Here is a 12,190-nt window from a genome sequence, read left to right as displayed (position 1 = left end):
AGCATATTTGGAATTCTAACACTGACCCGTGACCTTTTAATTATGCAGCGGACCACTGAATAAACAAGTTATCTAAGATGTCAAGCAACCATTGAGATACAGAAAACCAGCCATTACATAAGTGCCCAGGGAACTAAGACCTGTAGATGAGGCATGTATCCTGATTATAGCTACACCTACGGCAGTAAGATTGGCATGTAAAATTCAGGAAGTTCAAAACGGAAAACCATTTATATGAAACAATTTATTGCATCAAAGTTTGAATGCAGCTTTATACGATTTAGCATTGCCATTCCACAGTACGAGTGTACATGGCAGTTCCTTAGCCCTTGACAGAGGACTACCATCCTATACGAGGGGAGCTCTGGGAAGATTTGGAATAGCCCAAAACTTTCTGATTATAACCATAGCTACTGGAGATAACTGATGTTGGGCTGCTCTGAGATTCAGCGGTGCCAGAGGCCTGAAACCGTTTGCTCCAAGGAGAGGCGGAGGGCTGCCATTTTTTAGATGCCTCTGAGCCAGTCAAGGAGGATCCAGGTGAAGCCTGAGTGGAGAACCTACTGGGAGCCTTTAAGCTTTGAGATGAAGAGCCACTCTGTAATGGGAATGCCCCAGAGGTCTGAAAACCTTGTGGCCACCTAGCTGAAGTCTGCCATTGAGATGGTTGGCTCTTAGATGAGGTTCCACTTGGAGCACTGTTGCTGTACACATGCACTGTCGCACTCAAGGGCAAAGGGGCATACTGGCTAGAGGTACCTGGCAGCTGCAGATATGATCCATCAGTAGAGGTGCTTACGGACTGCACAGGCACAGAAGGAATAGGGTCTGCCAGCTGAGTGCCATCCCTGCTCTGGGAGCTTGATGTATACATGCTGTGGGTGCTGAAACCACTGGAAGATTTCCTAGAAACATCAAACACAGAGGAACCACGCCTGATATATGTAGGGGACTCAGGGCTAGTCAGAGTTAAGGCACTTTTAGACAAGTCACTATAGCTACCAATTCCTTCTTGTGGTGAGGCAAATTGGTCAGAACTTCTTGCAGAGGTAGAGAACACCGTGGGAGCCTTGGGGCCTTGAGATTGAGAGTTACTCTGAGAGGCCACTGTACCAGAGGTCTGAAAAGCTTTTGACAAACTAGAGGAAGGCTGCCATTGAATTGGTTGGCTCAGAGAGCGTGATGGTACACTTGGAACCTGACTGTACATAGGCATTTTAACATCCAAATGAGGTGGTGCATACAGAGAGGTACCTTGCTTTTGGAGAGAGGAGCCGCCAGTAAACAGGCTTCCTGTCTGCACGGGGGCATGGTGACTAGAGCCTGCCAGCTGAGTGCCAGCTCTGCTCCAGGAGCTGGATGTATACTGGCTGTAAGAGCTTTCTCCACTGGTCAGCAGACTTACACTTGGGGTTGAGGTAGCAAGCTTGGCATATTCAGATGACCCAGGACTATGCAGACTTGAGGTACTTGGAGACTGGATTGATAAGCCACTATATGTACCACTTCCTTCCTGTTTGGAGGCAAATTGGCTGGGACTTGCTGCTGAGGTAAGGGTAAAGGACTTACTAGTAGACGAACCTTGAGAGGGAGAGCTGCTGTGAGATGCTACAGCTCCAGAGGTTTGAAAACCTTGGGACCATCTAGAAGTGAAAGGATCCAACTGGGATGTCTGGCTTGGAGCAGAGGATGCACTTGAGGCAGTTTGACTGTACTCTGGCACTCTTGCATCCAAAGAAGCCAGGGCTTTCTGGCTAGAGGCAGGTTGAGACTGCACAGAACCTCCTGTTGAAGACAGTGAAGAGAACCCATTATTAGGCCAAGAGGTGCTCCATGATGTACCAGTTCCTGATACGGTCTGAAATCCTTGGGTCCTAGAGGTTGAAGGCTGCCACTTCGGAGAGGACTGGCTTGGAGATGGATAACCACTTGGAGTTACTTTAGAGTACTGACTGGACACAGGCTGTTTTGCACCAAAGTAAAAAGCTGGAGCATGCTGGCTAGTGGTACCTTGAGGCTGGACAGACGAAGCAGAGCTACTATCCTGTCTAGGGACATAATGGGAAGCTGCCAGCTGAGTGCCAACTCTGCTCACGGAGCTTGGTGTATACTGGCCATAAGAACTCGGACCAGTGGTAAGCTGATGAAAACCTATGGGTGAGGCAGCAGGCTTAGCATAAAAGGACCCAGGGGTATTCTGACTTTCAGTACTTGGAGAGTGGATTAGCAAGCCACTTGCAGAAACACGTTGGCTGGAACCTCCTGCCAGTTGTGGCTCAGAGCTGCCCTGATAAGTAGAAGCAGAAGTAGAGAGATGGCGATAACTGCTTGAGGACCCTGTGGAAGAGCTACTCGGTGTAGAAAGCCGACTAGAGGTTCCTCCCAACTTAAGGCCAGAGCTGCCCTGAGAGCTTGTAGATGGGTTTGAAGAGCTTTGATCACCGGGGAGTGGACCGGAAGCATCAAGAGGGGAGAAAAACAGATTTGACCGGCTGGATGAGCCACTGAAAACCTCACCTCGTACTGGTGTGGAAGAGAGGGGAGCAGAAACGCTTTGCAATCCAGAGCCATATTTTGAAGATAGAGCAGACGGACTATATGAACCTTCTCCACTAGCAGCCTTGTTAAATATCTTCTGTGCATTCAGACTGGAGGAACCCTGGAGTTGTAGCGGTGATGAAATTCTGTCCAAGACATTTGGTGCACTTTGGGTATGAGACATAGATCCATAACTGCTGGAAAAGCCTCTTTTTACATATTGTGAAGGGGAAAGTGGAGACTTGCTGGCATCTGGGTTCTTCCCAGCAAGCATATTAGAGGCCACTTCTTCAACAGGAATGCTTCCAGTCACTGGAGCCTCCGACACAGAAGACTGGCCATTCCTAGGATAGGAGAGCTTGTGGACGACGGACCAGCTCTGAGGCTGAACACTCTGTGAAACCCAACCTAGAGAACAGATCCATGAATTAGTTACATTAGTTGGGAATTAGTAAAGCTACAACTGTTTGTGTTGAAGTTAGTTTAATAGAAGGCCAAGTTCTTCATGAACACAACACTCACCTTCATATCCAAAAGCAGGTTTCAAGAAGCTCAAGAAAATCAGTAAGTGGACCCTAGGGAGAAAGAAAAGTAAATGTTCACATAGTACATGTAACTGAAAACAATGCAACTTAAAATGTATACATACCGCTTCCACTCCATATCAGAAAAAGAAACAAACAGAAAACAAAACTGGTTTGTGGAGATGTGACTCCAAAAGAAAACTACTACAACCAAAACAACTACAAATCTAGGCAGGCATCTGTATTTTATAAGCCTGTTTGTTCGATCAGCTTACTCGTCTAATTACATAAATACTGTTCACCTGTGAACACTTAGCTGGATATCTGATGACTTTGCCAATGACTAATTATATACAATCCCGTCTCATCCATTCGCAACCATTACACACCTCATAAGGACTGCACCACAAAGCATACTTATGTGGCTACCTGAAAATGTGTGTGTGTGTGTGTGTGTATATGTGTATATGTGTATATATATATATATATACACACACACTCACACACAAATTAATAATTGTTTATGGAACAACTATTTAATTATTATGACATCTAAAATATGCATACTGGGCAACTAATATACTGCTATTCTCACTAATCACTTTCTTGTAGTAAAAATACACTCGAAAAACTTGAATATTCATGACTATTATTTGTATATTTTGATAAGTAGCTGTGTATTTCATGATGTACAGTAAACCATGTAAAATGTACAGATGATTGACCATGATTGTATATTATTATCCACTACTTAATATGCACAGTCAGATCTGTTTGTTGATTACAAAGGTTTAATTAAATACCCTTCTGCTTTCTATTCCATTTTACTTTTTGTTTTTTTGCAATTTGTTTCATCAGTGGCCCTCAAAACACAATGGAAACTCTCGTCTTTACATTTCAATCATCTCCCTTCTTTTATTTTTGTCTTTGGAGAATGCTAGAATTGCTTTTCAGATGAGTGATTGATTTTTCTCTAGAGTTAAAGCAACCATTTAAGCAGGAATCGAATTGGAAGTGGAGAAACCCGCTGGAAAAAAAGAGTAAATAAAAATAGAACGTTGTTTAATCTCTTTGGTGTCCTCTGGTAAAATGTGTTTAATAAAGCCTACTACTGTTAAAAAAAATTTCTTACCACTGGTTGGCGCCAGAGACTGTGCTGCAAATGACGTGTAGTACCACAGCCGACCTGAAGAGAGCAGTAGAGACGCTACGATACAAGCCTCTTCATCACAGTTTGTACACAGTACCAGCAAAGCTGATTACCACAGCTGAGAATTTCATGCTAAACCCAGGTATTGCAGTCTATACTGTCTTCTTTACCTTCTTAAGTTTTGTTAATGTTTGTTTAAGCATGTCATGTCAACCTATCCATGTTCAATTTGCCAAGTGAAAGAGTGAATTGTGACCAAAAAGTTTGATTGAACAATTAACAACAAACGATTTAGTAGACGTTTTGTCCTTACTTTTAAAAGTACAGTAAAAATGTCTTCTACAAACTTCATGTTGGAGAATTTGACCTTACTCCTATTCACTGCTGTTTGTAGAAGGTGGGGGAATCCAACAAACATGCATTTATTTGTATCTCATAATGCTGGCCATTTTGATTATATTTTCCACAGCTTATAAAGTTTAATATGCAAGAGACTCTGTCTCTTCTAATAAGACGTTGCACTCTTCTATCATAAAAGAAAGTCCTTTGTAAGTCCTTGAAACTGTACAAAACTCACAGTCTTCAAAGCTACATCCCCCTTCCTTGTTCTAATGCAAATAAATCTGTCTTTGAGTCTCAGACAACATTGAGTTAAAAGCAAACTAATATACTTTTCTTTTCAAGAGTGAACCTTTTTCATTATGTATAATACATTCTAGGTGCACTGTGCACTTTGTCAAGGGGATTCACGCAAAAGTGTACTCTGAATAACCTTTGCAACATAAGATATTATGTGGAACAAATGTTGTAAAGTATAAGGTCTCAAGGTTTTAAATCTGATTCAGTGATTTAGCATTAAATAAAAATAGAGTTTACCAATAGCCCACTTCAGTCTTAATAACCGCATAAGTGTTTGGTGATGTAATAAAAATGTAAAGTATGATATTTGCTACAGAATATTGGCATGGGGAGTTAAGGTACAGTGTGATGTATTTCAGGAGATTGGATGTTATATAACAGTAGAAAAAAAGACGTAAAGTGAGACCTACTATAAATAAAAAATGCAGAACATAATTATTATAAAACATCTCTCCTGCCCTTAAATGTGAAGTCTAAGCTGGTGTGAATCTCATATTTAAATCATACTGTTAGTGTGAAGAGTGTGAAACAGAATCGCAAGATTTCCCTTGCCTGAGGTGTGTTTGTTTCTCAGTGTGTTCATTTCCAAGTTTGAACATTTACATTTATTAATCAGTGCGTAATTAGCAGCAGGTAGTAGTATTGAAAGAAAAAATCATAACATTTCATATCTATCTATCTATCTGTCTGTCTGTCTGTCTGTCTATCTATCTATCTATCTATCTATCCATGCATTCATCCATTCATCCACCCACCTATCCAAAAACCCACCTATACAAAACTTTGTAATTCTAACATTCAATGTTAATTATATTAACATTGAATGTATAAAATATGCATGGCATAAAAATATATAAATATATAAGGATGTATATAAAAGTTTTCAAAATAAACGAAATGCTAGAATTTTATAATTTCATTAACAGTTTCCAGAAAAGTATGACACAGTAAAAACGTCCTATATTGTTAGTAATAAGAAATATTTCTTGAGCAGTAAATGAACATACAATTATATCTATTTTAAATTATATATTTGTTTTTATTGTATATTTATGAAAAATGCAGCCTTGTTGAGCATAAGAAACTGAAATATATATATATATATATATATATATATATATATATATATATATATATATATACATACATATATTTAAAATTCTTATAGCAAATTTTAGCTTTTGCCTTTATGAAACAATTTTGGACCTAAATAGCCTTTTTTTTCACTTTGTCATTGTTGAATTAAAAAAAAAAAAGAGCAGCTTGAATATTTCTCAAAACATTATTGTTTTTGTGTTCCACAGAAGAAAGAAAAAACATTAGTTTGGGACAGCATGAAAAGGTGAGTAAATAATGGTGATTGATGCCCCAATGCGTTTTTATTCAGCAATTTATTCTGGGGCTGATATTTGCTGTTTAATGCATTTTTGCTTCTGTATGGGTTGCATTTTTAGAGCATTTCCTGAGAGCTTTACCTCATATTGTTTTTCCAGTACACTCCATGCTCACAAGATTCTTGTTATTGAATATAAAATAACGATAGATCGTGCTCTTCCATTCCCAGTGGGAATTCATCACACATCTTTGGTGTGCAGACACCTATAGAGAATTCAAAGCTTTCCAGAGGAGCGTCCGAGTCCCCCTCCTCCCCTCAGATTCCTGTATGACACATGAGGGGGTGGCTGATGGAGAGCACAATGATGTCAGCGTGAGAGCTGGGGAAAGAATGTTTAGCCACAAACAAATCAATTCATGTTCTGCTTCCATGCACTTCCTGTAGAAGCCTCTCTGAAACATCTTCTCCTTGAATTACCGTGATCCCAGTGGGGAAGGGGAGTGGATGGCAGGGTTTTGGGTGCGACGGACCATGGAGATGCAAAAGGGCTTCAAAGAGTTGAGATCTCAGGAATTCTGGGAAGGAAGCATGCAGGAGTGAGCCAGACAGTATTTCTTGTGCGAAACAGAAGAGGGATGTCCTAGATGTGTCAGGAATTGAAGGTGTTGATTAGCAGAACTGATTAATGGTGGCTTTATTAGCAGCCACCCTGTTAAAGAGCAACGCTAAAGATTCTTGAATGCTCACGATTAGGTGTATTCACAAAACAGATGTGCTGCTTTAAGAAATCGCATTTCAGTGGAAGAAGACTACATGTTTTTCACCACCAATTACTCAAGTCATAAATAATTCCTTGAAGGAATAGTTCACCCAGAAATGAAAAGTTGCTAAAAATGTACTCACCCTCACACCATGCAACTTGTCAATGAGTTTTTTTTTTTTTTTTTTTTTTCATCAGAACAGTTTTAGAGAAATTAAGCATTCCATAATATTCTCAGCAATGGCTCCTTTGTAGTGAATGGGTGCCGTCAGAATGAGAGTCCAAACATCTAATAAAAAACATCACAATAGTCCACAAATAATCCACAACCTGTCCAGTCCATTATTAAAACTTGTGGCATGAAATGCTGTGTGTTTGTATGAATCAAATCCAGCATTGAGGCACATTAACTTTAAACCATTGTTTTTGGCGAAAATTACAGTCCATAACATTGTTTCCTCCTGTGAAAAAGTTAATCCCCTGTTCTCTTCTCACAGTAAAACCCACTAGCATATTTGTTTGGACATATATATATATATATATATATATATAATTTTTTTTTTTTTTTTTTTTACTGTGCGTTTGAGAGAAGCAGGTGCTAAAACTATACAGACAGTGCAAGCAGATGGATTTCATTGGGCATGATTTATTTATTCTTAGTGAATTTCCCAGTCAAACTAATCGTGACAGACAGGGTTACCTGCAGGACCTACTGTAAAGATGTTTAATTAGGCCGCTGTCATTCTCCTTCTCAGGACTGACTACAGATCTGCATTCAGATTAGACAAGTGTTCAATAGAAGGTGAAATACTAGTAAATTCTTGAAATGGCATGTCGAGCTGAGCTCTGATTCGTTTACCATTTCATGTTCTCCTGCTCTACTTCAGGAAAACACCGATAACGTTTATCCAGGAGAACATTCTTGATCATATTTGCAGAGTATGAAAGGCCATTGATGGCAGCTCATTGCTACTTACAGTTTTTGCTTTATTTGTTAAAGCCTTCGGCTTTCTTAGATTTGTATTCATAAATCATTATTAGGATATAATTACTGCATTTGCTGAAAGTCGAAGAAATACACAACGCAATGTGCCATCTTTGAGAATCTGTGTGATTCCCTGCTGTTTCTGGTGCTTGCGTGATTTGAGGGACTTATTATCAAACCTCTGTTACTTTACAGCGAGAGATTTCAAGAAAATAATAATTGGAAGTTCGCTTGCTCTGTTGTAGAACCAAGCCTTGGTGTCTACTTCTTACAGAGGAAGCATCCTAACAAAAATGAGTAACTCAGAAGTTTCTTCTGCTCACCAAGGCTGAATTTATTTGATAAAAATACAGTGCAAAAAAAAAAAAAAAACAGTAAAATTGTGAAACATAATTAATAATTAAAATAATTCTCTCTCTCTCTCTCTCTTTATATATATATATATATATATATATATATATATATATATATATATATATATTCCTGTGATGCAAATTTGAATCATTACTCCAGTCTTCAGTGTAACAAGATCCTTCAGAAATCATTATAGTTGTATTCCAAATTTGCTTCTCAATAAATAATTCTCATTATTGTATGTTAAAAACTGAAAACATTTTTTTTTGTGGAAACTAGAAGTATTTGAAACATTATACATTTCTTTACTGTGACTTTTTATCAATTAAATGCTGAATAAAATAATTAATTTAATTAATAAAAAATACATTACTGAACCCAGATTTTTGAGTGGCATTAAAACAATTAGAACATGCAGAAAAGGGCACAATTTTTTTATTTTTTTATTTTACTGTATCGACTAATCATTTCTTTAGCATCTATCTATCTATCTATCTATCTATCTATCTATCTATCTATCTATCTATCTATCTATCTATCTATCTATCTATATTATACGTTTAATAATTAGGCCTCAAACCTGTTGCAACATTCAATATAAAGATGTATGTTTTTTTTTGTTTTTTTTTTTGTCAAAGATGTCTTTTATTTTCATCCGTTGTTCTTGTCTTCTCACCACAGGAAACTTTCTTTCTGTCAGCAGCTCAGCACACAAGCTGTTCCAGGCACGACATTGGTCATGAATATTGATTACATTATGTGACATTTCCTTGATTTGCTGAACAGCAGATGTTGCTAGCATGAGTACTAGTTGTGAGATTATCGTTTAGTGCTTACATGCTTGTTTTATGGAGTCAGCTACATTATTTTACCCTGCATGTGACCATTCAAACATATTCAAAAAATATAATGATGATTTTCCAAAAAGTGTGTTCGAGGAGAATTGTATTATTTCTAAAATTGCTTTATCCGTGATGGATGCATGCAGTGCTGCCTTAGAATTTGGACAAAATTATTATTATTATTATTTATTTTATTTTTTTCTAGTCAGTTGTGGATATAAAGGCTCACAATGCTGTGCAGGTCAGATGCTCACTATAGGTTTTGGAAAAGAGCTGCTGTATTCAATAGCTGTGAACATGGGAGGCGTTTTATTCGTATCCTATTAGTTTCCACTTCAGTGAAAGGCACGTGACATCACAGATCCCATTGAGTTTACATACTCACTGAAGTAACGGTTTCATTTCTGACTCAAAGCTGTCATACAATAACATTCTAAAACCGGTTTCGCTTCTAAGAAATGAGGACAATGCAGCTGTAAGGAGATAAGGTATAGCCTTAGATTTTCCCTTTGACACGGGAACACAGGAGCACAACGCTTTCTTGGAATCTAGTGACTAAAGCTGATTGACTCATATACAGCTTAGACTGAAGACCAGAGGACTCCCTTGTCTTGCACTCATACAAAGCCATTAAATATATCATGCCATTCAAATGAAATGTGTTAGAATGTAAATGCAAAACAGCCTCAAATTTATTTGAAACACCTTTGGATTCTTTTGCATTTCATGTATCCTATATGTTGATATAGGATATATATATATATATATATATATATATATATATAATTTTAATGAATTTGAATGTTTCACACAGTCAAAGTTTTTTTATGAGTTCATGGAGGTAATCATAAATGTAAACATTTCCATTATAAATTGATAAAAGTCTGAAAAGTATGAAAAATAATGGCATTTCCAGAAAAAAATATTTTAATGTGACCTTCTAACTAAGCTGAAATCTGTCCATTCTCATAAACGGAAACTCAGTTATACAGTATTGTTCAAAATAATAGCAGTACAATGTGACTAACCAGAATAATCAAGGTTTTTAGTATATTTTTTATTGCTACGTGGCAAACAAGTTACCAGTAGGTTCAGTAGATTGTCAGAAAACAAACAAGACCCAGCATTCATGATATGCACGCTCTTAAGGCTGTGCAATTGGGCAATTAGTTGAAAGGGGTGTGTTCAAAAAAATAGCAGTGTCTACCTTTGACTGTACAAACTCAAAACTATTTTGTACAAACATTTTTTTTTTCTGGGATTTAGCAATCCTGTGAATCACTAAACTAATATTTAGTTGTATGACCACAGTTTTTTAAAACTGCTTGACATCTGTGTGGCATGGAGTCAACCAACTTGTGGCACCTCTCAGCTGTTATTCCACTCCATGATTCTTTAACAACATTCCACAATTCATTCACATTTCTTGGTTTTGCTTCAGAAACAGCATTTTTGATATCACCCCACAAGTTCTCAATTGGATTAAGGTCTGGAGATTGGGCTGGCCACTCCATAACATTAATTTTGTTGGTTTGGAACCAAGACTTTGCCCGTTTACTAGTGTGTTTTGGGTCATTGTCTTGTTGAAACAACCATTTCAAGGGCATGTCCTCTTCAGCATAGGGCAACATGACCTCTTCAAGTATTTTAACATATGCACACTGATCCATGATCCCTGGTATGCGATAAATAGGCCCAACACCATAGTAGGAGAAACATGCCCATATCATGATGCTTGCACCTCCATGCTTCACTGTCTTCACTGTGTACTGTGGCTTGAATTCAGAGTTTGGGGGTCGTCTCACAAACTGCCTGTGGCCCTTGGACCCAAAAAGAACAATTTTACTCTCATCAGTCCACAAAATGTTCCTCCATTTCTCTTTAGGCCAGTTGATGTGTTCTTTGGCAAATTGTAACCTCTTCTGCACATGCCTTTTTTTTAACAGAGGGACTTTGCGGGGGATTCTTGAAAATAGATTAGCTTCACACAGACGTCTTCTAACTGTCACAGTACTTACAGGTAACTCCAGACTGTCTTTGATCATCCTGGAGGTGATCATTGGCTGAGCCTTTGCCATTCTGGTTATTCTTCTATCCATTTTGATGGTTGTCTTCCGTTTTCTTCCACGTCTCTCTGGTTTTGCTCTCCATTTTAAGGCATTGGAGATCATTTTAGCTGAACAGCCTATCATTTTTTGCACCTCTTTATAGGTTTTCCCCTCTAATCAACTTTTTAATCAAAGTACGCTGTTCTTCTGAACAATGTCTTGAACGACCCATTTTCCTCAGCTTTCAAATGCATGTTCAACAAGTGTTGGCTTCATCCTTAAATAGGGGCCACCTGATTCACACCTGTTTCTTCACAAAATTGATGACCTCAGTGATTGAATGCCACACTGCTATTTTTTTGAACACACCCCTTTCAACTAATTGCCCAATTGCACAGCCTTAAGAGCGTGCATATCATGAATGCTGGGTCTTGTTTGTTTTCTGACAATCTACTGAACCTACTGGTAACTTGTTTGCCACATAGCAATAAAAAATATACTAAAAACCTTGATTATTCTGGTTAGTCACATTGTACTGCTATTATTTTGAACAATACTGTAAGTGTTGGTAGATCAATGTCTTGAGTTGGATCGAGTCTTGTTAACTGCTGGTGCAACGAGACGAATAACAGCCTGTGGTTCAAGTCAAAGTGCTCAGTTCCAGCTCTTAAGTCCAAAGGTCATTTGCCTTCATTGCATTTTTCATTATAGTTTTTAACTAAGCTTATCATCACAGTAATAGGGATTCTGTCCACATGGTTATCAGTGGGGGATTTGATAATTGGAAAATTAAGATTGGCTCTGTTCATTAGATTTAATCTAATCTTATTATTCCCTTACAGACCATTGAACTGATGATGTCATATTGTCAAGAGAAGAAATCATCAGGAATGAGCTGATCTCATATGTTCACACTTACACTGATAACGAGAGGACTTGACATAAGTGTGGGAGGGACTGGAGAAAGACATTTCAGAGGGTTTTAACTTTGAAGGCAGAAATGAGTACTGAATC

At 38.1% G+C, this 12,190-nt stretch overlaps 1 protein-coding gene across 1 annotated transcript; it reads right to left on the bottom strand.

The window, feature by feature from the left end:
- Positions 1-229: 229 nt before the first annotated feature.
- zgc:111868 (uncharacterized protein LOC556628 homolog) lies at positions 230-3,321 on the bottom strand. The gene is made up of 3 exons (XM_052611904.1): positions 3,188-3,321; positions 3,061-3,113; positions 230-2,946 (listed from the first exon to the last, which is right to left on the bottom strand). The coding sequence occupies exons 1-3, from the start codon at positions 3,199-3,201 to the stop codon at positions 341-343; spliced, it is 2,673 nt and encodes an 890-aa protein (XP_052467864.1). The 5' UTR covers positions 3,202-3,321; the 3' UTR covers positions 230-340.
- Between the last annotated feature and the right edge of the window lie 8,869 nt (positions 3,322-12,190).

Source organism: Carassius gibelio, chromosome A12 (genome assembly GCF_023724105.1).
Source record: "Carassius gibelio isolate Cgi1373 ecotype wild population from Czech Republic chromosome A12, carGib1.2-hapl.c, whole genome shotgun sequence".
NCBI lineage: Eukaryota > Metazoa > Chordata > Actinopteri > Cypriniformes > Cyprinidae > Carassius > Carassius gibelio.
The sequence above is the reverse complement of the archived record's forward strand: the minus strand, read 5'-3'. Positions and strand labels throughout refer to the sequence as shown.

What these genes read in the sequence shown, in the direction of transcription:
- zgc:111868 (XM_052611904.1), bottom strand. An exon ending in ACCTGCTTTTGGATATGAAG is followed by an intron (nt 2,947 to 3,060) that starts GTGAGTGTTGTG and finishes TCTGTTCTCTAG; the next exon opens with GTTGGGTTTCACAGAGTGTT.